Raw genomic sequence first — 23,259 nt, 5'->3', positions numbered from 1 at the left:
CGTAGTTTAGTCTTGTCGATCGTCTGGTCCCCCGTCTGTTGATCTCTGCTTATTTTCCGTATTATTCCTATTGCGTGGCGCGGGTGGTGTATAGCTGCTCGCGCTGCGTGGCTCGTACCGGTGTGGCAACGTAGAATTCGCTCACAAAAGCCAAACCTTGGGTGTGCGCACTGCGTCTGAGTGGGATATTTGGATATCTGCAAGGCTGCGTATGCGACGCATATTGGGGCTTGCCAACGCAAGAGAAGAGCGCAGTGGCGTGTATCGATATCATGTCGTGTCATACAATCCATAAACATAACAGTCTAGCATATTATGGCAATCGTCCGTAATGTTACACCTCCCGCTCATCCATCCACGCCGAGATCTCGTCCTCCTGCCTATGAACTACCGCAGCAACTCACAGATCGATCAACAGCGCCTCCTTGCGCTCCGGCTCCTGGGGGCTCGCGCCGTACGCGTCGTAGCCCGCGTACTGTGGGTGCGTGGCAGGCACCTGCGGGAAGCTGGGGAGCGGCACGGACGTCTGCTGGAGCTGTTGGAGCTGCGTCTGCGTGTGTGAACGGGCAAGTGTGTTCGAACGCGCTGGTGCCTGTGCTTGAGCGGGACGATAGGACGCGGCGACGGTGTTATGACGAGCGAGGCCGGGGGACGGAGGCGCGGCATAGTGTTGCTGCTGCTGCTGTGGTTGTTGCGAGTATTGGGACTGAGGCTGGGGGTGGGTTTGGTGCTGGATGGGTGGGGGCGGGGCTTGAGCGGCCGGCTGATAGGATACTGGCGGAGGAGCGGGGGTTGGAGAGGCGCCGTACTGGAGCACGCTGACCGGTGGGGGAGAAATGGCGCCGTATTGCGGGGCTTCCTGCCTGTATCCTGGCTGAGACAGAGACGGGGAACTGGGGCCGAGTACGGGAGTTGCTTGGGGCTGATACATCTGCTGTTGTTGCTCGTATGGTGCACCGTTTGGCTGAGAGAAGTACGAAGGGGCTTGTGTCTGGATGGATGGGGAGGAAACCTGCTGGACCTGCTGGGGCTCGGGTTGCCACTGGTTGTATGCTGCGCCGTTCGGCTGCTGGTATTGTCCGTAGGCAGCTTGAGGTGGCGCTTCCTGAGGTGGTGCGGACCTCCATGATGGGCGCGAGAGTTGTTCGGTGAGAAGTTGGTCGTACAGCTTGACTGCCTGCGAGAGCTTCTCGTGCATGTCGACAAGCACTTCTGGAAGCGCGCAAATGAGTAATTCGTTTACATGAACGCGTGGAGGAATAGCGACTGACCCTCTTTCCGGCTCGTGTCGCTCAAGTTCATGGCCAGCTTCGGACGTAGGGCACTCGCCTTGTCGTACAGCTCTGTCACAGCGGGATACCTGGAGATGTCTCTTCCGCCCTGTGCCTGCAGCTGCTCCACCGTCTGGTTGAACGTCAAGATAGCGTCCGCCTCCATAGGTTCCAGGTCGTAATTGGGTATCGTAGGCAGCCTCGGCTTCGGTGTGGCACTCGAAGGTGGGTATGACTGCGGGTATCCCGGGCCTTGCTCAGGAGTCGTGTAGCGATCGGATACGTCAATTACGATGGGCGCGCTGGGCTTAGGCGCGTTCGCTTCGCGTAGGCTGGCCTCGATGGCGGCCCGCAGGTCTGGGTCGTCCTCCTCCTGGTCGCGCGCAGGAGGGGCATATCGAGAGCTGGGACGATCGACTAGGGGTGGTTCGGAGATTTGCCATGGGGAAGGGGAGGGGACATAGCCTGGACGATGACCTCCCGCAGCACCGACTTCTTCGAGAGAGAGTTGGATGGCGCGTTGCAAGTCAGCGTCTGCGACGTCGCGGGCATGCCTGTGCCGCGAAGTAGAAACACTTTGCGAAGACCGGTGCGTCCTGTGGGAAGCTATCAGTTAATCTGGAGGGGTGGAGAGAAGGAGGTACGTACTTGTTCTTCTTCGAGAGCGTAGTGTAACAGCTGTTGCATACTCGGACTTCTTGGGCGATACCGAAGTGTGGTAGAGGGAGGGTCTTGTTGGAGCATTGATGATCAACAACCCACCCGCAGTTGCGGCAGTGGTGCTTGCGGTTGGTGAACGAGAAGGGCTCCCTGCAGCGCAGACAGTAGTCCGAGTCAATCCATTCAGGCGCCGTTTGAGTGTCGACCATAGCTGAGGAGGTCAGAGCGGGATCACGCGGAGGGAAGTTGAAGCCTGCGACAGTGGCGTTGAGACAACGCGTGCTTGGTAGAGGGGAGACAAGCTTACCGTCACGTTGCAGAGACCTGTAAACCTCGCTCACATAGCTCAAACTTGGCTTGCCCTCAAACGCAGTGGCCCAGTCCTGGATGTATCGGAGCATCTTGTTCTTGACATCATGGTTGAGCGCGGGCATCTTCAGTATTGAGACGAGATTGTCCATGAACTCGCGAGATGCAACTTCGTTCAGGAATGGGTCACCCCCATTCTTGATACAAATGTCCGTTAACTGCACAATGTGTTAACCTGTGTGCGCGATTGGTCAAGACGCCTATACATACACTGAGGGCGAGGAGTTGCACGTTTGGGTTCTTGTGATTGAGACGTCGCTTCAGAGCACGCATGGCATCCTTCGGCTGAGCAGACTTTGAACGAATTTGGTCGCATATTTCGAGGTTGAGCGCGATGTCCTCGGAACCGCTTGGCAGCAGTTCAGAGGTTGCCTTGTCTGGTGATCGAGGTCAGTGCGACGCACGCAGGCCACAGAGCAGTGGTAGAGCTCACCAACAGCATCATCAAGCTGCGAGGTTCCCCACAGTAACGAGCTCAAGTATGAAGACATGGCGGTTGAGGAGGAAGAGAGGACGCTGCGCCGAATGCGTTGGACTGGAGTGACCAAGCCTTAGCGCCGCTGCTAGCCGGGGACTGCGGGGTCGTCGTGACAGTGACGCATGCGTGACAACAATGGGTGACCGTTGTCACTGGGGAGCGGTTCCGGCGGAGTGGGCGTTGGCTGAGTCCGCAACTCCTTGTCCTCGACCACGTCGACGACGTCGCCCATCTCTCTTCTGTCCCCTCTCATCCTCTTGTCGACGCGCTCTCTCTTGGCTGGCTGTGTCTGTTAGCGTCTCTGACGGGTTTTTGTCCTCTCCCTCGCGAGTTTCCCCTCGTTTCCGTCGCCCATCATGCTGGGACACCAGTTCGCGTATTCGGCGGCCCCCATCCGCAAGGTGCGGGAAGTACAGTTCGGTATCCTCTCTCCAGAAGAGATAGTGCGTCTTTCCATTCCCTTTGCGCCCTCAGGGCGTGTGTCTGACCAGCAACACAGAAAGCATACTCAGTTGCAAAAATTGAGCACCCGGAGGTCATGGACGAGACCACCCACAAACCCAAGTTGGGTGGTCTCATGGACCCCCGCATGGGCACGATAGACCGCAACTTCAAGTGTCAGACGTGTGGAGAGGGGATGTCAGAATGTCCTGGGCACTTCGGGCACATTGAGCTGGCGAGACCCGTGTTTCACCCTGGTGCGTCGTCCTCGTTTTAGCCACCTGCTCGCCCTCTGACACTTTATCACAGGGTTCATTGTGAAAGTGAAAAAGATCCTGGAGTGTATCTGTGTAAATTGCGGGCGGTTGAAGGCTGATAGCGTGAGTGACCTCTTCTTTCCTCTACTCGTTTCGCACCCCACCACCCAATTTTCTGGGGGCTCTCTCCAACCTTATGGAGAACCCCAAACCCGCACTGCGTCTGTTCTCGACAATCGAGACGTTCTTCCACCCGTGACGAGGTCCGCGCGCGTTTTCGATCGCTTGATCGCCGCGTGGACCGCTGCATACGTCCGGTCATGGTTGGACGCGCGGTTGTGTGGTGAAATGGGGGGCTGAGCGAGGAGTGCGGAAAAGACAGCAGTATATCCCTCTGGGAGCTGCATGGTTGGATAACCGACTGCACTCGCTGTGACGCAGTTTGAGTGGCATGTCGGCGATGCACTTTTTACTCGATTCACGTAGCCCCCTGTGTAACCGTTTTCAGCGTTGTACCCGTTGATTGGGACACAGACAACGCGCCACCTTCCATGTTCGAGCGCACGCTGACATTTTGGTCTCTATATCCTTCTCATCCCTCGAATTGGATCGTTGCATAATGTAAGTCCGACCCCACGTTCGCGGATCGAATCAGGCATATTCGCGATCCCAAGGCTCGCATGCAAGCCGTCTGGAATTACTGCAAGAGCAAGATGATTTGCGAGCCTGACGAACCCAAGGACGACAATGACAACGCGGACGATGAGGCTAAGAAGGGTCATGGCGGATGTGGTGCCACTCAACCTCAGGTCAGGAAAGAGGGGCTGAAGCTTTTTGTTCAGTACAAGCGGGGGAAGGACGAAGATGAGGTTCGTAACTCATTGGTGTTCTTCCTCCGTCATCTCATCTCCCGCAGGAGGTGAAGTCGCTCCAGCCGGACAAGCGGCTATTCCCTCCACACGAGGTCTACACGGCGTTGAAGAAGGTTTCGGAGTCGGACCTTCATCTCCTTGGGCTCTCAGTCGAGTATGCCCGGCCAGAGTGGATGATCCTCACGGTTCTTCCGGTACCCCCTCCCCCTGTACGACCTAGTATCGCTGTCGATGGTGGCACGATGCGCAGTGAGGATGATCTGACATACAAGCTCGGAGACATCATCAAGGCGTCGGCGAACGTCCGTCGTTGCGAACAGGAGGGCGCACCCGCGCACGTCATTAACGAATTCGAACAGCTTCTGCAGGTAAGCCTCCTTGGGTAGCATTCTGTTCGATAGTCATTCTCATCCTGCCTGTAGTTCCACGTTGCGACATACATGGACAACGATATCGCCGGTATCCCCCAGGCGCTGCAAAAGTCGGGTCGTCCTGTTAAAGCCATCCGTGCTCGTCTGAAGGGCAAAGAAGGACGTCTGCGTGGTAACCTGATGGGTAAACGTGTCGACTTTTCTGCTCGGACGGTCATCACCGGTGATCCCAATCTCGAACTGGACGAGGTCGGCGTACCTAGGAGTATTGCGATGAACCTGACTTTTCCCGAACGAGGTCAGTAGATGCATTTGCCGTAGCCCTCTCAATGCTGACTCCTTGCAGTGACACCGTACAACATCACGTACCTCCAGGAACTAGTGCGGAATGGGCCTACAGTCTACCCTGGAGCCCGATACGTTGTACGCGACACGGGTGAGCGGATAGATTTGCGATACAACAAGCGTGCGGATGCATTCTTGCAATACGGTTGGATCGTTGAACGGCATCTGAAGGATGGAGAGTGAGTGGCATCAAGTCACCTTCTGGGTCACCGTACTGATGATGTTCGGTAGCTTCGTCCTCTTCAACCGGCAGCCTAGTCTGCACAAGATGAGTATGATGAGTCATCGTGTGAGGCTGATGCCGTACTCCAGTAAGCCCTGAATTGCTATTCACATTTGGGGTGTACTAATAATGTTTTCCAGCGTTCCGTCTGAACCTCTCTGTGTAAGGACGTGCTCTCACACAACATTCTATGATGCTGACCATCCTCGTAGCACGCCACCTTACAATGCCGATTTCGATGGTGATGAGATGAATATGCAGTACGTGCGGACTCTCACGTATTGTCAAGTTATCTGACGCTTGTATCAGCGTGCCTCAGAGTGAAGAGACTCGAGCGGAGCTCTCCCAGATCGCCTGGGTACCGCGTCAGGTACTGATGCGTGCCAGCTTCAGTGAGATGCGGTATGCTAATGTTCCAACTAGATCATCTCGCCTCAGGCGAACAAGCCCGTCATGGGGATCGTCCAGGACACCCTGTGCGGTGTACGGAAGTTTACCCTTCGAGACACATTCCTGGAGTGGTCGCAAGTCCAGAACATCTTGCTCTGGGTTCCCGACTGGGACGGCAGCGTGCCTACACCAGCGATCATCAAGCCCAAGCCGCTCTGGACGGGCAAGCAGATTCTGAGCATGTGCATTCCTCGCGGTATCAACATCTTCCGCTCCCCGGATCCGAAGTCAAACAACCCAGTGTTCGACGACGGTATGATGATTGAGAACGGGGATATCGTCTTTGGTATCGTGGAGAAGAAGACGGTTGGTGCCTCCCAGGGCGGTCTGGTCCACGTCGTCTTCCGCGAGAAGGGCCCTGAGGCAACTCGAACGCTCTTTACCGGGTTGCAGCAGGTCGTCAACTACTGGCTGTTCCACAACGGTTTCAGTATCGGTATCGGGGACACAATTGCGGACCACAAGACCATGACCTACATCCAGGATCAGATCGCGATGCGGAAACAGGAAGTGCTGAAGGTCGTCGACGACGCTTACCACGCCCGTCTCAAGGCAGCGCCCGGTATGACCATTCGCGAGTCCTTCGAGAAACGCGTCGAGCGCGAGCTCAACTTGGCGCGTGATCAAAGCGGTCAGTACGCGCAGAAGAACCTGAAGGAGGACAACAACGTGAAGCAGATGGTGGTTGCTGGATCCAAGGGTTCGTTCATCAACATCTCGCAGATGTCTGTCTGTGTCGGGCAACAGTCCGTCGAGGGAAAGCGTATCCCATTCGGCTTCCGACACCGAACACTTCCCCATTTCACGAAGGACGACTTCAGTCCCGAGGCTCGCGGCTTCGTCGAGAACTCATACTTGCGAGGACTCACTCCCCAGGAGTTCTTCTTCCACGCGATGGCTGGTCGCGAAGGTCTCATCGATACGGCTGTCAAGACCGCGGAAACGGGTTACATCCAGCGTCGACTCGTCAAAGCGTTGGAGGATGTCTCGGTTTGCTACGACGGCACGGTGCGGAATTCCCTGGGCGATCTCATCCAGTTCGTCTATGGGGAAGACGGTATGGACGGCGCCTTCATCGAGAAGCAGAACATCGAGACGTTCGCTCTGAACCACGCGCAGTTCGAGCACGACTACCGCGTTGACGTCACGGATCCCTCCGGCGGTTTCCTCCCAGGGGTCCTCCAGGTTGGTTTGGATGACAGCTCGCTGGAGCTTCAGTCCAAGCTGGACGAGGAGTATGCGCAGCTCAGCGGCGACCGGAAACTGCTGCGAGACTGGATCTTCCCTCGAACCGACCCTTCCGCCCCTCGTTATCTTCCGGTCAACCTCCAACGCATCGTGCAGAACGCCATCCAGATCTTCCATATCGACAGGCGAAAGCCGAGCGACTTGGACCCTATCTACATCGTTGACTCCGTTCGCGAGTTGTGTAACCGACTCGTCGTCGTCCGTGGCGAAGGCGCACTTCCAAAGGAGGCGCAAGAGAACGCGACATTGCTCTTCCGTATGCATCTCCGAGCTACCCTGGCCACTCGCCGGGTTCTGGAGCGGTACCATCTCAATCGGGAGGCTTTCGAGTGGACGCTTGGAGAGATTGAGACGAAGTTCAACCAGTCCGTGGCGCACCCCGGCGAGATGTGTGGCACTCTCGCGGCGCAGTCGATTGGAGAGCCTGCTACACAGATGACCCTCAACACCTTCCATTACGCCGGTGTCTCTAGCAAGAACGTCACCCTGGGTGTTCCGCGCCTGAAGGAGATCATCAACGTCGCCACCAACATCAAGACGCCATCCCTCTCCGTCTACCTCGAGCCAGAGATTGCGAAGGATGCCATCCTTGCCAAGAACGTGCAGCAGGAGCTCGCGTTCACCTCCCTCCGCACTGTCACCGCTTCGGTCGAGATCTGGTACGACCCCGACCCGAGTTCGACGATCATCGAGGAGGATCAGGTCTTTGTGGAGTCGTTCTTCGCAATTCCCGACGAAGACGTTGAGCAGAAGCTTCACTTGATGTCGCCATGGCTGCTCCGTCTGGAGCTCGATCGTGCGAAGATGATCGACCGAAAACTCACGATGGCTTACGTCGCTAGCCGAGTCGCGGAGAACTTCAAGACGGACCTCTTCGTCATCTGGAGCGAGGACAACTCCGAGAAGCTCGTCATTCGGTGTCGCGTTCTCGGCGGGATGGACAAGGATGAGGAAGACCTCGGGCAGGTGGAGGAAGACATCTTCCTGCGGCAGCTCGAGAACACCATGTTGGGCCAAGTCAGCTTGCGCGGTGTCCCGGGCATCCAGCGTGTCTTCCTGCTGGAGCACGACAAGATCTCGGTTACGGCTGCAGGCAACATCGAAGCTCGTGGGGACAAGGAGTGGGTGTTGGAGACGGATGGTGTCAACCTGAAGACCGTCATGTGCATCGACGGTGTCGATTTCAAGCGGACGTACTCCAACAACTGCGTGGAGATCTTCGACGTGCTCGGTATCGAGGCCGCGCGTGCCGCCATCATGCGCGAGCTGAGGAACGTCATCGAGTTCGACGGTTCCTACGTCAACTACCGTCACCTTGCGCTGTTGTGCGACCTCATGACGCACCGCGGTACACTCATGGCCATTACTCGACACGGTATCAACAGGGCGGACACTGGCGCTCTCATGCGTTGTTCATTCGAGGAGACGGTCGAAATTCTCATGGAGGCTGCCGCGGTTGGCGAGAAGGACGACTGCCACGGCATTGCGGAGAACATCTTGTTCGGGCAGATGGCGCCGATGGGTACCGGTGCATTCGACGTCGCGCTCGACATCGACATGTTGAAGGATGTCATCGTGGACCACCGTCTACCAGTGCAGACCATGCTCGCAGCTCAGGTGGACGGCGGCATGACTCCTGGTCAGGTCGCGATGACGCCTTACGACAGCAACTCGCCAACGTGGTCGCAGGATGTGACGATGAAGGGAGAGGCCGCGGCGTTCTCGCCACTAGCGGTCAACGGAGGCGAAGAGGCAGCGTCGTCGTTCTCGCTCCTGGGTATCGGAATGAGCCCAATGGGCGCCGGAGGCATGTCGCCTGCTGCGCCCGGGTACAGCCCGAGTTCGCCAAATGCGTACTCGCCCACCTCACCGTACTTGGCACAGTCGCCCTTCACGGGTGGGACGTCTCCAATGGGCACTTCGCCGTACGCGACGTCGCCGTTCTACGACCGCAGCCACGGCGCGACATCACCGACGTACTCGCCGACGTCTCCCGCCCTCAACCTAACGTCCCCTGGGTACTCACCGACGAGTCCGCGGTACTCGCCGACATCTCCGTCGTTCTCCCCTACCTCGCCGCGGTACAGTCCACAGTCCCCGTCGTTCAGTCCTACCTCTCCGCGGTACTCTCCAACGAGTCCGTCGTTCAGTCCCGCGTCGCCTCGTTATTCCCCTAGTCAGTACTTTCTCGATCTCGTTTGGTTTGTGCACAACTCTAACCGGTTATTCACTTCCTCCCTCTTTCCCTCGATACAGCTTGTGAGTACATTTCCTAGTTGGACGCCGAGCTTGTTGCTGATATTCCCTCGCAGCCCCGGCTCAAATGTCCCCAACATCCCCCAAATACTCACCTACCTCACCCGCTTCACCTGCATCTCCCAGATATTGTAAGTTCTCTCTCTGTCACATATTCTTGCGCCAGCTAATTGACGTCAACAGCCCCCACATCTCCTACTTATTCTCCAGCCTGTAAGTTGAAGTGTGCCCCACATGCTCGCGACTTGCGCTGATGATGCCTTTGCAGCTCCGGCGTACTCCCCGGCCTCGCCTGCCTATAGCCCGACCTCGCCGCAGTGGTCGCCCTCGAGCCCCGCCCAGAATCAGAATGGGTCATCGTCGACGAACCGTGGGCATTCCTACAGCACCTCTCCATCCTGGGACTGAGTAGTATACACCACATGGGATTCTTGAACATACTCGTATCATCTCGTCATCTAGCTCTCAATGCAAACCTGTAGATTAATGTCCGCTCGTATCATATCCTGTGGTTCTGTCTGTAACCCCTTCGCTTGGCCGGCCTGCCCTGAGCGTATGTTTGATTGCGGCCGGGCCGAGCGGTAATATGAATTGCGGAGAATTACCAATTTGAGAAGGGAGCGCGTAGCTAGCGTTGGCTGTTGCAGTGCTGTTGCGCACAGTAAGGGCCTGGTCGGCTGCCAGTGACTAACTAGTCACTAGTGAGAGGTTTAAAGCCCGAGATCACCGGGGAGTCGGCGATCGGGAGTGGTTAACGGAGGCGCCCTGGTCACAGTCGGGTCACGCCAGCCCGCCGCGCTCATCCGCGCGCGTGCTGGAGGGACTCGCGCGACAGGTAAGGCGCGCACGTAGCGGAAACATAAACCGTCGAGCGCGGACGACCTGTTGGTCAAATCTCCTGCGCGAGTACATGAATGATAATATAAAACACAGAACTAGTGCGCGATAGGTCAAAGTATAGACGCGATGAGCTTTTAGAGAGGGTAAGCTGATACCCAGGATTTCAGCTTCACTCCCATCGCGCGATCTGGAAAGGGTCAGCATATCTTTGGAACTCTTTGTAAAAGCAGAAAATAGCTACACATATTATTCTCGGCTTACGCGCGAGCTAGCACAAAACTCTCAAATGCCCGGAGGCTCGATTAGTAGTCGGCGCGCATGCTCTATCGGAGTCTATCAGATACGCGCGACGCTATGCGGCTCGAAAGTTTAGCGCGAGATGTTTAAATTCATCTGTTATACTATATTAAGCATCCTGCATTTGTACGAGCCCTCGCGGTTGGAACGAGAGCTATACGACGGGGAAGAACGTCCCTGAAGCTCTCAGTGGACGTGCACCGCGAGTGACGCCTAGGCGCTCGGAAGTGACACGCTGGCGCCCGCGGTCGTGCGCTGCCGACCGGTCCTCCCGATCACGACTGGGCTTTTCAGTCGGATCACGACTACTTGTCACTAGTGACTGATTTTTGGCGGGGAGTGACTAGCTAGTCACTGGCAGCCGACCAGGCCCTAACAGTTTAAATAGTGGCAGGATGCTGCCATGCATTTCGCCGCGGGCTCCGACTCCGGCAGAATTTGGTAGAATATCCGCGCCCAACGAGGGTATAGTCCCTCAAATTAGATTTCCCTAGTCCAAAGAGCTTGTATAAAACTCGCCACCGTCATTTGTTTGCTAGAAACCGAGTATAGTGACCCTTCTGAGGAACACGAGTGCCCATGATTCACACCAAGCGGCATGGGCGCTAATCGCGGCAGGTGCCCCGCGGAGAGTTGGCGGAGAGAAGTGGTTTACGAGCTCACCGTACGCTCCCAGCCGGGTGCGACAGTGGCCAAAAAGTACCAGGGATATGTTCGACATCGTTCTGATGCTCTGGTGTCCACTTCGTTGGTTAATGTCCACACATTTTCTGTCGGCGCAAGGCTCTAAGAATTCTGGCGCTTAAATATCTGCCAGTATTTGCCGGCCTTGGGAGTTGCCATTTCTGCCGGGAGATCGGACCAAAATAATTATGCCCGGTACACTATGCGCACTGCGCAGACAGGCGCAGACTCGTCCTCTCCTCTCCTCCCCCTCCGTTACCTGCACACTCTCCTTCTCCTTCTCTCTCTTGGCCGTATTATCTGAGGCTGCTCTACGATCACTTTGCGACCGGACTGCCCTCTTAACTGGCCGCTGTACCACCAATCATGGCTGCAGTGACGCCATTACCTGCCGAGGAGGGCAAGTTGCTCAGCGAGTCGCTTGCCACCGTCAAGATACAGGTACAGCAAATGAAGCGGCATCTGGTGCGTCCAGTCAGCTCAGTGGGCCGGCGCGACCGCGATTGAAAGCGACCTTCTGCAGGAACTGGACCAGCTCATGGACGCGCTGAAGAGCGCGAGTTTGATGTTGGCTGAGCTCCGAACGTCCTCGCTCACGCCCAAACAATATTATGAGCTCTGTGCGTGATCTTCTCTACGTGAACGGTTCTGGGATACTCACTGGGATGTGCAGACATCGCTGTCTTCGATGCTCTCCGTCACTTATCCAACTATCTATATGACGCACACGTCCAAGGCCGACACCATCTGGCCGACCTCTACGAACTTGTACAATATGCCGGCAACATCGTCCCCCGCCTCTACCTCATGATCACCGTCGGGTCCGTCTACATGTCTATCCCCGAAGCTCCGGTGAAGGAGGTTATGAAGGACATGCTGGAGATGTCGCGTGGTGTACTACACCCCATCCGGGGGCTATTCCTGCGGCACTACCTCAGTGGGCAGACGAGGGACCATCTGCCACTGGGAGACGACCAGGGGTGAGTTGTATCCGTTGTTGGGGCGTGGGGCGTCGCGTTGATTCCCCGCAGACCGAAGGGTAATCTCCAGGATTCAATTAACTTCGTGCTCACGAACTTCATCGAGATGAACAAGCTATGGGTGCGGCTGCAACATCAAGGTCACTCGAGGGAACGCGAGAAGCGCGAACTGGAACGGAAAGAGCTGCGCATATTGGTCGGCACGAACCTCGTCCGGCTTAGCCAGCTGGATGGCGTCGACCTCGACATGTACCAGAAATTCATCCTGCCTAGTATCCTGCAGCAAATCGTGGTCTGCAAGGACGTCATCGCCCAGGAGTATCTCATGGAGGTCGTCATCCAGGTGCGTGCCTTGTAATTTCCGTTCATTCTTCCGTATCTTAACGTAAGATTGGCAGGTATTTACGGACGAATTCCACCTGTACACCCTTGGCCCCTTCTTGTCCGCCACCGCGCAACTGCACCCGAAAGTCAACATCAAGCAGATAGTGATCGCGCTCATTGACCGCCTTGCTGCGTACGCAGCGCGCGAGGCGGAAAACGAGGACCCGGAGGAGACTAAGCGACAGGAGGAGGCCGCAGCAAAGCGCCTGGCGGAGAGGGTCACCCAGGCTCGTCTGCGGCAGAGCCAGGTGTCTGTAACGACTGACTCCGAAACCGCCGTCAGCAATGAATGGGGCTCGACACCCACCAGCCCCGTCGCCAGCGAGAAGACGGAGTCAGTTGCGCCAACAGAAAATGGCACTGCAGAGGACGGGGAGGGCGAGAATAATGGGAAGGGGAAGGAGAAGGAGGGCGGCGAGAAGGAGCAGGAGCCAGCGGCAGTCCAGATCCGGAAGTTCCGAGGCATCCCGGAGAATGTGAAGCTGTTTGAGGTATTCTGGCACCAAGTAGTCGAACTCATCAAGGTGAGCACCTGGCATATCACATATAACGGAACCCTCCACTCAACTCGCGCCCTATCGACAGGCTCGCCCGGACCTCTCGATACAAGACATCACCGCGCTGCTGGTGTCATTGACAAATTTGTCAGTGAGCTGCTATCCAGACCGACTAGAATATGTCGATCAGATTCTGGGTTTTGCCGCAGAGAAGATCAAGGAATTCACTGACAGGTTGGTAGTTTGACTTGTTATCGCGCAACATACAACTCACCTTCGCGTTGCCGTAGCCCTGATCTCCACTCACCACAAACAATCTCTAACCTTCAAGCACTCCTCCTCGCGCCCATCAACTCCTACACGTCTGTTCTGACGCTCCTCGCTCTTCAGCAGTATACTGCTCTCCTCAGTCAACAGCCGTACTCTAACCGACGCACCCTGTCACATTCTCTGATTTCGTCCGTGCTAAAGAACGAGACCATTATCGAGACCCCAGAAGACGTGAACGGCATCCTGGAGCTGTGTCATGTCCTCGTCCGCGACCAAGCAGATGCTGCCACTGGACCAGGTTCGCATGGCGCGACTGTTCACGTCAAGGACCCCAGGAGAGGGCCCTACCACAACGAACGGGAAGAGCTTGCGGAGGAGCAGGGATGGGTGGCGCGGATGGTTCACCTGTTCCGGTCGGACAACTTGGACGTACAGTTCGAGGTGCGTGCCGCTTTTCAGCGTGGTAGAGCGGTCGAGTCTGACGTGCAGTAGATTCTCCAAACGGCACGCCGGCACTTCGAGACTGGTGGGGAGCGCATGCGCTTCACCTACCCAGCACTCATCACCTCCGCGATCAAGCTGTGCCGAAGGTATCACAACCGCGAGCACTTGGTATGTTAATCTCCATCGTATAGTAATTGCCGAGAACCTAAACAAGCGCCACCATACAGGAGGACGACTGGCAGTCGAAGGTGTCAACCATCCTCAAATTTGTGCGGCAACTCAACTCCATCCTCTCCACGACTGTGGAGGCCCCCTCGATCGCGCTCCGGCTCTTCCTGCTTGCCGCGCAGATCGCGGACGAGTGCGGGTTCGAGAACCTGACGTACGACATGTACGTCGACGCGTTCAGCGTATTCGAGGAGAGCATCTCGGAGAGCCGCGCGCAGCTGCAGGCGATCACGCTTATCATCGGCACGCTGCAAGGCGCGCGGGTGTTCAGCGAGGACAACTACGACACGCTCATCACGAAGGCCGCGCTGCACGGCGCGAAGCTGCTGAAGAAGCCGCACCAGGCGAGCGCGGTCAACCTCGCGAGCCACCTGTGGTGGCAGGACGTGCCTGCTGAGGAGGAGCAGGCGGAGGCGCCGTCACCGGCTCCGAAGGAGGCTACCGAGAAGAGTGCGAGCAAGGAGGAAGGCGAGAGTCCGAAGTCGGTACGTGTGCTTTAGCGATCTCATGCTTAGAGTTTTTCTAAGGGTCGGTGCAGTATCCTCTCCAGGACAGCAAGCGCGTGTTGGAATGTCTCCAGAAGGCGCTTCGGATCGCGAACTCTGCGACGGAGGAGATCATCACGATCCAGCTGTACTGCGACACGCTGGACCAGTACTGTTTCTACCTCGACCGCGGCGCCCCAGCGGTAAGCATACATCCTTCCCTTCCCGCACAGAACACTCAGTGCTCACGCCTGCTCCGCAGATCAACGCGAAGTTAGTGAACAGCCTCGTCGAGCTCATCACCGCGTCGATCGACAGCATCGCGTCGCCCGACGTGCACCCGTCGCAGCGCGCGCCCCCAGGGCTGCTCGAGGGCGTGCAGACCCCGGAGATGATCACGCGCCACTTCCGGAACACGCTCGTGTACATCCAGGGGAAGAAGGCGGCCGCAGCCGCGGCTGCGGACGCTGGGGGCGCGGCGGAGTCGCGCTGGGACGACGTCGACATCGTCGGCGCGACGATCAAGATGGGCATCCCCGCGCGGTGAGCGTGTGCGATGTGAGGCGGGTTGAGTGTAAGCTGGATGCACGCGCGGGGCGGCGAACGGGGCGGAAGGATGGACTGGGCCGGGTTTACTATCGCCTTTCGTGACTGTTGTGTGTTGTGGCTTCGTAGATACCTTTAGTACTTCCTGTGTATAATGCACTTCCTATTTTGCTTTTCCTCACACGCGGTGCGATGGATCCGTTGGATACACTAGAGTAACACATACACCTGTGGGTGAACTACAGATACATGTTGCGTGTGCGTGATAATGCAAGGCTATGATTCTGAAGGCTGAGGGAATGCCTCCGCGAGCGCGGCGGCGATGTCCCGGAGGCGACCTGTAGGGATGAGCATCATGCGGCCTCCGGTGTCGAGCCCGAACGCCTCCTCGGTCCTCGGTTGCGCGTGCGTGAAGGTGTAGTCAAGTGTATGCGCCGCGAACTGCGGTCAGGGTCAGCACACGCGCAGTCTTACTATGTGCGCCGGGTGTGGGGGAAAGGGGACGTACCCTACGGATGATGTCGTCCTCGGGGTGGAAGGGGTACACGCCCGCGCCCTGGGGCGGGTCGGACTGCTTTTGACGTTTCGAACGGGGGGCGGAGGCGTGTAACTCGGCGACCTCTTCCGCGGTCAGGCGGTATACGCGCGAGACGAGGATAAGGTGCGAGAAGTCGTACGGCTCGTTCTGTGAGTCGCGCAGCCGTCAGCCTATATCGCTCCCTCGGCGAAATTATTTTAGAGAGACAGGTACGCACGTCGTCAAGGGCCCACTGTATCTCGTCCGCGAGCATGCGGAACATATGCGGCATGATCTGAACGGGCATGTTGATGAGGCGCTCGGAGAAGACAAAGCCGACGGGTTTTGAGTTAGGCGATGCGAGCGCGGCGGGGCCAAGGAGGGTTTGCAGCTTGGAGTGCAGCGTGGGGTCCGCGGAGGACTTTTCGAGGATGTACGCGGTGAGTGCCTTGATGGACGGCCGGTCCTACTCGCGCGCGTGCGGGCGGGTTAGTTCGCGTTTGGACAGAGAGATGGGAGGACGCACCTTGTGCACATGGAGGTTCAGCGCTGTGAGGAACGCGAAGGGATCGCTCTCGCGGCCGTCGCATTTCACGGAGGAGCCGACGAGGGGCTGGGCGAGGATGAGGTCCGCGAGGTCGTGCACGGGGAGAATCTGCGCGTCCGTCTGAAAAAGCTGGGTGATGAGGCGCTTGAGGGCGAGGAAGTCGACGTCCGGGTTGGGGTCGAAGAACTCGAAGTCGACGTCGACGAGGCTCTACTAGCGGACCCGGTCAGCGTGCGGGGCGGGATGGGCATCTGGGTCGGAGGAAAACCTACGCGTTCGGAGTCGGACTCGTCGTCAGAGGTGTCCTTTCTGTTGTCTTGTTGTTTTCTTTTTGCCATCGTTGCGATGCTTTCTGTTGTTATACGACGAGGAGGGAGTGACTGGCCGAAGGATGGAGGATGGAAGAGAGCAGTGGACGGATTAATCTGGCTCACTTTGATCTGCAGTTTATTTAGACGCTCGCCTCCTGCCTTTACATCAGGACCTAGGCCAATACACTAAGAGCTCACATCCGTTTGGAGGCCCATTTGGGCCGTTTTCGGGGGTCGAAAATCCGCTCTTTTTCGGGGATTTTCACGTAAGTTGCGACCGGCTACGCCGGATTCGGGGGTAAAATGCATATAACATAGAGTTAGGCGCCCGTTTAGCGCTCAACGGATTTTCCGGCCCGACGGGCCCCTACTGAGTTGGAGGAGAAAACATTGAAAAGAGAGCGCGGTGGGCTGATTCCTTCGCTTTTCAGCTATATTTCGTCTCCAGGGGGAAGCCCCGGCCGTCCGGTCAGCCGACCGAGGCTTACTTTCGGGGTTCCAGCATATGACTGTCCCGGCAAGGGCTTGTTTTCGGGGCTGGGAGGGATGTAACTCCGGCCGCTGACGGCCTCATTTTCGGGGAAATCGACCTAAATTTCATGTGAGTTCCGGGCCCTTCGGGCCCATTTTCGGGGATTCCGGCATATGAGCTCTTGGTGTATTGGCCTGGGTCCTTTTACATCCTTCCCGCACTCATTTGCACCTCGTTCAATCCTGTAGTAAGCCGTTTATTCCTCGCGACGTCCTGTGTAACTAACATCCTACCACCCATAAATAAGTTGTCTGACCAGGGATGAGCATAATGCCTGTGGATATCCATGGACGTCCCACGCGAAGCTTCTAACATATGTATCACGACGCCGGCCATCATCGAACTTCAAGAAACGCCTCTTGCAGGACATACATACGAGAACTGTGCTTGATAATGGGTCAGTTCAATATCAGGGAGGCTCTATGAATCGTCTATACAGTATATCATGCGATACACCAGAAGAGCAACCCTTTCAGCTCTTGAGTACTACTGACCGTGTTAGCTCCCGTCGCTCTGTAGGCGGAGCAATCAAAGAACTCGAAGTAATCTTAGGGGTTCGGCAGGGACACATCTCGAACGTTAACCGGGGAGCCGGACGGCCGGCAGTATAAGTGGATACCGCACTCGTATCTCTCGCTGATAGCAGACGCACCTTACGCTCCTATCCTCCGAGCCCAACCGCAGCCGTACTCACGATGGGTTCCGCCTTCAGCAAAGCGCGACTGGTCCTCCAGGCGCTCTCGCAGCTCAGCAAGACATATGACATACTTAATGGACGTCTCCAGGCCTCTCCAGGCTTGCCTGTTCCGGATCCTACCCTCCCCCTCTGGACGGTGCCCCCTAAACCAGTGCCCACAGAGCCGGCATGGCTGCCAACCTATGCGGACGTTGTTATCATTGGTTCAGGTATCACCGGCACCTCCGTGGCGTACAATGTTCTCGCACGCGAGAGGTTCGTGAGAATCGTCATGCTCGAGGCTCGCGAAGTCTGCTCGGGGGCAACTGGCAGGTGAGCATATCCAGGCGCAGAGTCTTCGTCTTGTACCTAACACACCTGGCTTCTCAGGAATGGCGGACACGTAAACCCGCCTCTCTATCACGACTACAGCGAGCTTGAGGAAACGTACGGCGCGCACGCCGCTAAGATCATGATCGCCTTCCGCCGCGCACATCTGGCCGAAGTGCAGCGTATCGCTGCGGCGGAGGGCATCCAGGAGCAGTCGCAGTGCCGCGAGACGGTGCACCTCGATGTGTTCACGTGCCCGAAGGCGTTTGCTGAAGCGAAGGAAAACCTCGCGAAATGGCGCGCAGTCATGCCTGTCGAGTCCGCTAGTTTTGTGTGCCATGAGCGCGAGGAAGCAATAGAGGTGAGTTGGTTCAGGAGCTTGTACACTCAGGCGCCTATGTTGGCCCTCTGTAAGAATATAGTATCAGTGCAGTTTCCCATCCATTCTCTCGTTAACTCAATTTCTTTGCGCTGTAGAAATTTCACCTCGCGGACGAGGTTCTCGGCTGCATCTCCAATGCAGGTGGCGCAATGCACCCATACCGCTTCGTGACCTCACTGTTATCCATCCTCAACAGCCGCCACTTCGGCACGTAAGTCGTCGCCTGAGATTTCCATCCCGCGAGTCGTCCCTCTGACGCACCTCTTACAGCTTTCAAGTCTGTACGCACACCCCCGTCACCTCAATCGCTGCCGCCCCCGGGGACCCAAACCATCTGACCCGCTGGGACTGCGACTTTCCGGCAGACTCTGGCAGCCGGCCCTCGGCGCCTCCTATATACCGGTGGCCAGATAGTAATGTAAGCGCCGTAAACGCCCTGATATGGTAATGCCTCCACTGGGCGCCTCGCGTTCATACTCCCGGCGAGAACACTGTAGTATCTACTCCTGGCTAGTTAGACTTCGTAAAACAAGCACAGTGGTGCTCGCAACCTCAAATTATAAGATTTATGCACATTTCTATAATATTTGGGACAGGTTTGAAGCCATAGAGAGGTACTAGGAGGAGTAAAACCTTACTACTAATCTTATTAACTTGTGAGGGATGTTATAACGGTGCTCATACTTGTACAGCTTCTATTTGAGAGTGATAATACTTTAAACATGGTTCTGAAGCAGTTTTTAGGGACGCGCGCGCGATAACAATGTTTGGGGGGGCACGCGCATTGCGCACGAAGTCGCGCCTCGCGCGCCGCGCGTCGCGCGTCGCGAGGTCGCAATTACCTCGTATACCTCGCGCGACTTCGCGCGAGCAACGCGGGCACTGCGCTCACCCTTATTGACGTTCAGGAGAAGATTATATACTCCCGCGCGCGTGCAGAATCTTTCTGATTATCATTTACTTGCATTTCCACCGCCCATAATGAGTTCAGTAGCGCGAGGGCGCTTGATTACGAGTTTATCTCGACTTACCTGCCTCAAAAGGTAGGTGCCTCCTGTTATCTCCCTGATTATCGCTCACGTGAGTCTGCCATCACAGTCTGGCGGACTCCGGCGGAGGATTGTCTCCCAGTGGGTCAGATGCTCTCCGGGGACCTCTACGCAGTCACGACACCTCGCGGCACTCTGCACGCGCGACACGTCGTGCACGCAACGAACGGCTGGGTCTCACACCTGCTCCCCGCACTACGCACCAAGATCTCGCCCGCGCGCGGCGCGATGTCCGCCCAGCGCCCGGGACGCGCGCTCTCCGCCTCGACGCTCGACGGCGCGCGCTCGTTCGTCTTCTACCGCGGCACGGCGGGGTACGACTACCTCACGCAGCTGCCCGCGGGCGAGCGCGAGCTCATGTTTGGGGGCGGGTGGGCGCAGGCGTGCGACGACGGGCTGCCGGAGATCGGGATCGCGGACGACCGGAGCGTGAATCACGCGAGCCAGAGCTACCTTGCGGGCGCGCTGCCGCAGTACTTTGGCGCGCGGAATTGGGGCGGGGAGGCGGAGGTGCTGGATCGGGGCGAGGGCGGGGTGCAGTGGGGAGGGGGGAGGACGAAGGCGCAGTGGAGTGGGATTTTGGGGATCTCGGCGGACTTGCTGCCTTGGGTTGGCCGGGTACCGGAAACGCTCGCTCAGCGTACGGCGACGACTCTTGTCATGGGTCCTACCGACGATAAGGAGAAGGGTGAGCGGGTGCTGCCGCACCTCGCTGAGTCGGGTGAGTGGATCGCGGCGGGATACTCGGGCGAGGGGATGGTGCATGCGTGGATGAGCGGGAAGGCGCTCGCGCATATGATTCTGGACAAGGATGACGAGATTCGTGAGTGGTTCCCTGACATCTTGCGCGTGACCGAGAAGCGGTGGAAGGAGGCGAATGTGGAGCACCTCATCGAGCGGTTCATGTAGAGGTGGGAGTGCGCTTGCAACTGATATGTGATGGTGGCGTGTATATTCCAAGCAGTGTTCAAGACTGTATACGGCTCGAGGACAGGATCAAATCCAAACCCACATGTTACGTGGTTAGGGCCCTAAATCGCTGTCTAGAGCCGCGATTTGAGGGTGAGTAGTTTTCCTACTCGAATCCATGGCGTCTGCAGCGGCGCGTCCCTGTCGTCAAACGACAAGCGCTAACGTCGTACACGGTTTGAGCGACTACGAACGACGGGTGAGGGCCTTGCTCTGATGAGCAAAGGACTTACATCAACCTTCCGATGGACTCAGGCTCGAGGCACGACCTACAGCTGCGGCGCTCACCCATGTGCTTTGGATTCTGTCGAGTGACTCATTTGAACTCTCAACGTGTGTCTCAAGAAGCTTATGGTGACGCTTGAGTCGGACGTTGTGTGGGCATCTCTTGACGTTTCTCAACCACTCCCCTCGATTGCCTCCTAGCTGTCATGTACACTTATTCATATCTTGGCCGATGCACTCAAGGGACCATCAAGTGTGCGCCTACCAATACAGTCCGACGCCAGTACAGTACGTGAAGTTTACAGCTTTCTCCATCGATGAACTGTCAGCATGTGGACTGACGCCTCCTATGCCGGACACTCAGAGTTTCTACCATACAACCGGTAGCTGGCCTGCCAGGGGTCGAATCTTAATGGTTTCTTCCCTGGCGAACGTTGCGCTGTCGCCGCTATTTACAGTCACCCTGCACTGGGCCCCCACCAGCCTCACCCACTCACGCATTGCTCCTCCTCTTCGCCAACAATTTCTCGACGTCTCGCAGCTGATCAGCCTCGGTCATCAGATGTGCTAGGCCTTCTCTCTTTGGTCGCTCCATTGGTCGACAAATGTGATGGCTACAATCATTGCCCTTGAGCAGGCTCTCGCAACAGCGGCGAGCTCCGTCATTCCAGTCTTGGGTCACGTATTACAAGCGGCCTTGTTGATAGCACAAACAGTTGAGGTGAGTGCGTGAGCTCGGAGTGCTGCGGTATATCAATGATTCACGCCAATTCCGACTGACCGAGGACGTGCTTGCAGAAAATCAAAGACACCAAAGATGCTTGTAAAAGGCTCAGCGAGCGGGCAGTGGATATTTCGCTGAAGGTGTCCGATCTCTTGCAAGGTCGTGACAGCCATGATGAAATCGGCCCGGATCTAGAAGAGTTCCTCTGGTAAGTTATATCTGTTGTTTTACTTTAGAAATCACTGCTTACCTAGCTTTACGGTTGGCAGCACCCTGCAGGGAATCCAGGGGTTGATAGAGGGCCGTCTCAAGAAATCCAGATTTGCTTTCGCTCGCGAACACGGGGAGATCGCTGCACAGGTCAAGGAGTTGAACGATAAACTCGAAGATGCTATGATACTCCTCCAGGTATGCGTATAGTAGTTCAGAGAATGTCAGACGCGCTCTCTAACAATGGTCATTCCAGATTGGCGTTACATACCATGGCAATCAATCTCTGGGTGGCAAGCTGCGCTACGTCATCCTTCGCATCTCGCAAGCCGACGAGCGGCAACGCAAGGCTCATAACCAACAACAGGCCCACAACAAAGAGATCATCGCCCGCTTAGATAGAATGGAACAACTTCGTGGCGTGATGAGAGCGGCTGCTGGTGACGGACATGCATACGAACCGCCCTTATTGAAGGGAGGGGCTGTTCGCAAGTATGGTACTAGGAGCCCTCACAAACAGCCAGAGTCCACCGATCCGTTGGTACGCATGCTCAATAACACAACGCTGGCTTATCCATGTGTTGATTTCTGTATGGCTCTGCACAGTCCGCGGCCGCTGACTTCGACCTGGCTCAGTTGCATACGGCCCTTTACCTCATCGGACCATTCAAGGCATGGCTGGCTGAACAGCAGCACCCCCCGAGGTGGCTGAAGGACATTATGGAGAATCGCCGTCCTCCTCGTGAATACGCTCAGTCAGACTCACCGCCGCCGCCGCCGCCGAACACCCCGGGTGGCCCAGCGACTAACGCAACCGGGGCTGGTGTTCGCTCTTCACGTCTCCCTGATACACACTACTGTGAACCTCCTACTGGCGAGAATTCATCAGCAACCTTTCGGAACAAGAACCAGTTCACCTTTGCATCCAACGGGACAACATGGTTGAGGTGAGCATCGGTGTGAACTTGAACAATCGGCCTGGGTTCTCATCACCTTCATCTTTTTACGACCTCCACAGGCGTCATTCTGTGCAGTTGCGACCAGGAACTACTCTGACCTTACGATTGGATCTGCCCTCAAACTTCTTTAGTGCCACCATTCCGGACAGACAGCCTGCCACTGTAGGTGTGTTTGATACTGTCGTACGCTTGTCGACTATGCGTCAAAGCTAAACGAGCAATATCAGTGATGGCGTACACGTTGGAGACGATATTGGAGACCGTTGACACGACACAACAAACTTCCGAGGCACCGTTGTGGTTCTTCCTGCTGGAACACGACAACCTACACCACCACTCCCTGTTTGATCGTCGTATCCCGTGGGGCTTTTGGTCAACAGACGAAAACCCGACAGCCATCCCGTCCAACATCGTCTTCTGTCCTCCGCTTCGCTCCCGGAAAAGTGCATTCCCGTTTATGTGGCAGCAGAAGCTCGGTGCACGGTCCTTCTCTATCCGAGCACGGTACGTCATCACCATCCGAAACTCGAACGCGTGTTCTGAGTTGTACATTAACCACAGAGTCGCTATGGAATGCCTGGCACTCGCTAGAGAGGAAGGGTTGGCCTTCGAGCAGAGTCAGCGCGCAACATATCAAGCCGATGGAAGGCCCAAAGCCAGACTGAGGGAGCCCGGGACGGAGCATAAGGACGGTAAGCGGCAACGTACGGCAGCGGCTATAGAGTTACGGGCCGTGGTGTTCTTCCCCGCTGCAGCCCTCTTCCTCGTCGTCGCCCCCTCCTTCATCGTCATACCGTCCCTTATGCTCGCACCCTGCCTCGTCGTCCTCTCCGGATACGGTGTTTTGGGTGACACTCCCAGTGCGCAGAAGAGCAGCAGAACGCGGAAAGATTTGACTGCGTCGTTGAAAGTTGCATAACGAGATGTACTTG

At 56.8% G+C, this 23,259-nt stretch overlaps 6 protein-coding genes across 6 annotated transcripts; 4 read left to right on the top strand and 2 right to left on the bottom strand.

The window, feature by feature from the left end:
• Positions 1-400: 400 nt before the first annotated feature.
• Positions 401-2,791, bottom strand: TRAVEDRAFT_110325 (ubiquitin binding protein; the record flags this gene model as incomplete). The annotated part of the gene is made up of 6 exons (XM_008035129.1): positions 401-1,212; positions 1,272-1,867; positions 1,920-2,184; positions 2,239-2,458; positions 2,511-2,677; positions 2,734-2,791. 6 exons carry the CDS (start codon positions 2,789-2,791, stop codon positions 401-403), a joined length of 2,118 nt encoding a protein of 705 aa, XP_008033320.1.
• A 343-nt stretch (positions 2,792-3,134) lies between these two features.
• Positions 3,135-9,649, top strand: TRAVEDRAFT_110086 (beta and beta-prime subunits of DNA dependent RNA-polymerase; the record flags this gene model as incomplete). Its single annotated transcript, XM_008035128.1, has 15 exons — positions 3,135-3,221; positions 3,278-3,476; positions 3,529-3,599; positions 4,103-4,345; positions 4,402-4,716; positions 4,771-5,017; positions 5,066-5,243; positions 5,296-5,375; positions 5,428-5,449; positions 5,500-5,547; positions 5,597-5,657; positions 5,711-9,161; positions 9,298-9,372; positions 9,425-9,454; positions 9,510-9,649. The coding sequence occupies 15 exons, from the start codon at positions 3,135-3,137 to the stop codon at positions 9,647-9,649; spliced, it is 5,247 nt and encodes a 1,748-aa protein (XP_008033319.1).
• A 1,676-nt stretch (positions 9,650-11,325) lies between these two features.
• TRAVEDRAFT_160026 (vacuolar protein sorting-associated protein 35) lies at positions 11,326-15,074 on the top strand. Its single transcript, XM_008035127.1, has 11 exons — positions 11,326-11,527; positions 11,586-11,682; positions 11,736-12,042; positions 12,094-12,385; positions 12,441-12,950; positions 13,012-13,157; positions 13,214-13,634; positions 13,686-13,805; positions 13,865-14,350; positions 14,404-14,553; positions 14,613-15,074. Exons 1-11 carry the CDS (start codon positions 11,429-11,431, stop codon positions 14,895-14,897), a joined length of 2,913 nt encoding a protein of 970 aa, XP_008033318.1. The 5' UTR covers positions 11,326-11,428; the 3' UTR covers positions 14,898-15,074.
• A 22-nt stretch (positions 15,075-15,096) lies between these two features.
• TRAVEDRAFT_160022 (uncharacterized protein) lies at positions 15,097-16,298 on the bottom strand (the record flags this gene model as incomplete). Its single annotated transcript, XM_008035126.1, has 5 exons — positions 15,097-15,337; positions 15,405-15,581; positions 15,652-15,879; positions 15,940-16,170; positions 16,233-16,298. The coding sequence occupies 5 exons, from the start codon at positions 16,296-16,298 to the stop codon at positions 15,173-15,175; spliced, it is 867 nt and encodes a 288-aa protein (XP_008033317.1). The 3' UTR covers positions 15,097-15,172.
• A 1,200-nt stretch (positions 16,299-17,498) lies between these two features.
• TRAVEDRAFT_160021 (FAD dependent oxidoreductase) lies at positions 17,499-20,167 on the top strand (the record flags this gene model as incomplete). Its single annotated transcript, XM_008035125.1, has 5 exons — positions 17,499-17,812; positions 17,870-18,170; positions 18,287-18,402; positions 18,462-18,486; positions 19,310-20,167. The coding sequence occupies 5 exons, from the start codon at positions 17,499-17,501 to the stop codon at positions 20,147-20,149; spliced, it is 1,596 nt and encodes a 531-aa protein (XP_008033316.1). The 3' UTR covers positions 20,150-20,167.
• Positions 20,168-21,044: 877 nt separating this feature from the next.
• On the top strand, positions 21,045-23,246 carry TRAVEDRAFT_62406 (uncharacterized protein; the record flags this gene model as incomplete). Its single annotated transcript, XM_008034300.1, has 9 exons — positions 21,045-21,155; positions 21,233-21,366; positions 21,413-21,566; positions 21,625-21,909; positions 21,975-22,315; positions 22,387-22,493; positions 22,537-22,831; positions 22,889-23,019; positions 23,083-23,246. The coding sequence occupies 9 exons, from the start codon at positions 21,045-21,047 to the stop codon at positions 23,244-23,246; spliced, it is 1,722 nt and encodes a 573-aa protein (XP_008032491.1).
• Positions 23,247-23,259: the final 13 nt, after the last annotated feature.

Source organism: Trametes versicolor (genome assembly GCF_000271585.1).
Source record: "Trametes versicolor FP-101664 SS1 unplaced genomic scaffold TRAVEscaffold_1, whole genome shotgun sequence".
Classification (NCBI taxonomy): Eukaryota; Fungi; Basidiomycota; class Agaricomycetes; order Polyporales; family Polyporaceae; genus Trametes; species Trametes versicolor.
This window is presented reverse-complemented; position numbering and strand designations above follow the sequence as displayed.

Bases quoted from the DNA above. Each gene is read 5' to 3' on its own strand.
- TRAVEDRAFT_160026 (XM_008035127.1), top strand. From the start codon at position 11,429: ATGGCTGCAGTGACGCCATTACCTGCCGAGGAGGGCAAGTTGCTCAGC. The intron at 12,043-12,093 runs GTGAGTTGTATC...GATTCCCCGCAG, and splicing joins CCACTGGGAGACGACCAGGG to ACCGAAGGGTAATCTCCAGG. The intron at 13,158-13,213 runs GTTGGTAGTTTG...GCGTTGCCGTAG, and splicing joins ATCAAGGAATTCACTGACAG to CCCTGATCTCCACTCACCAC.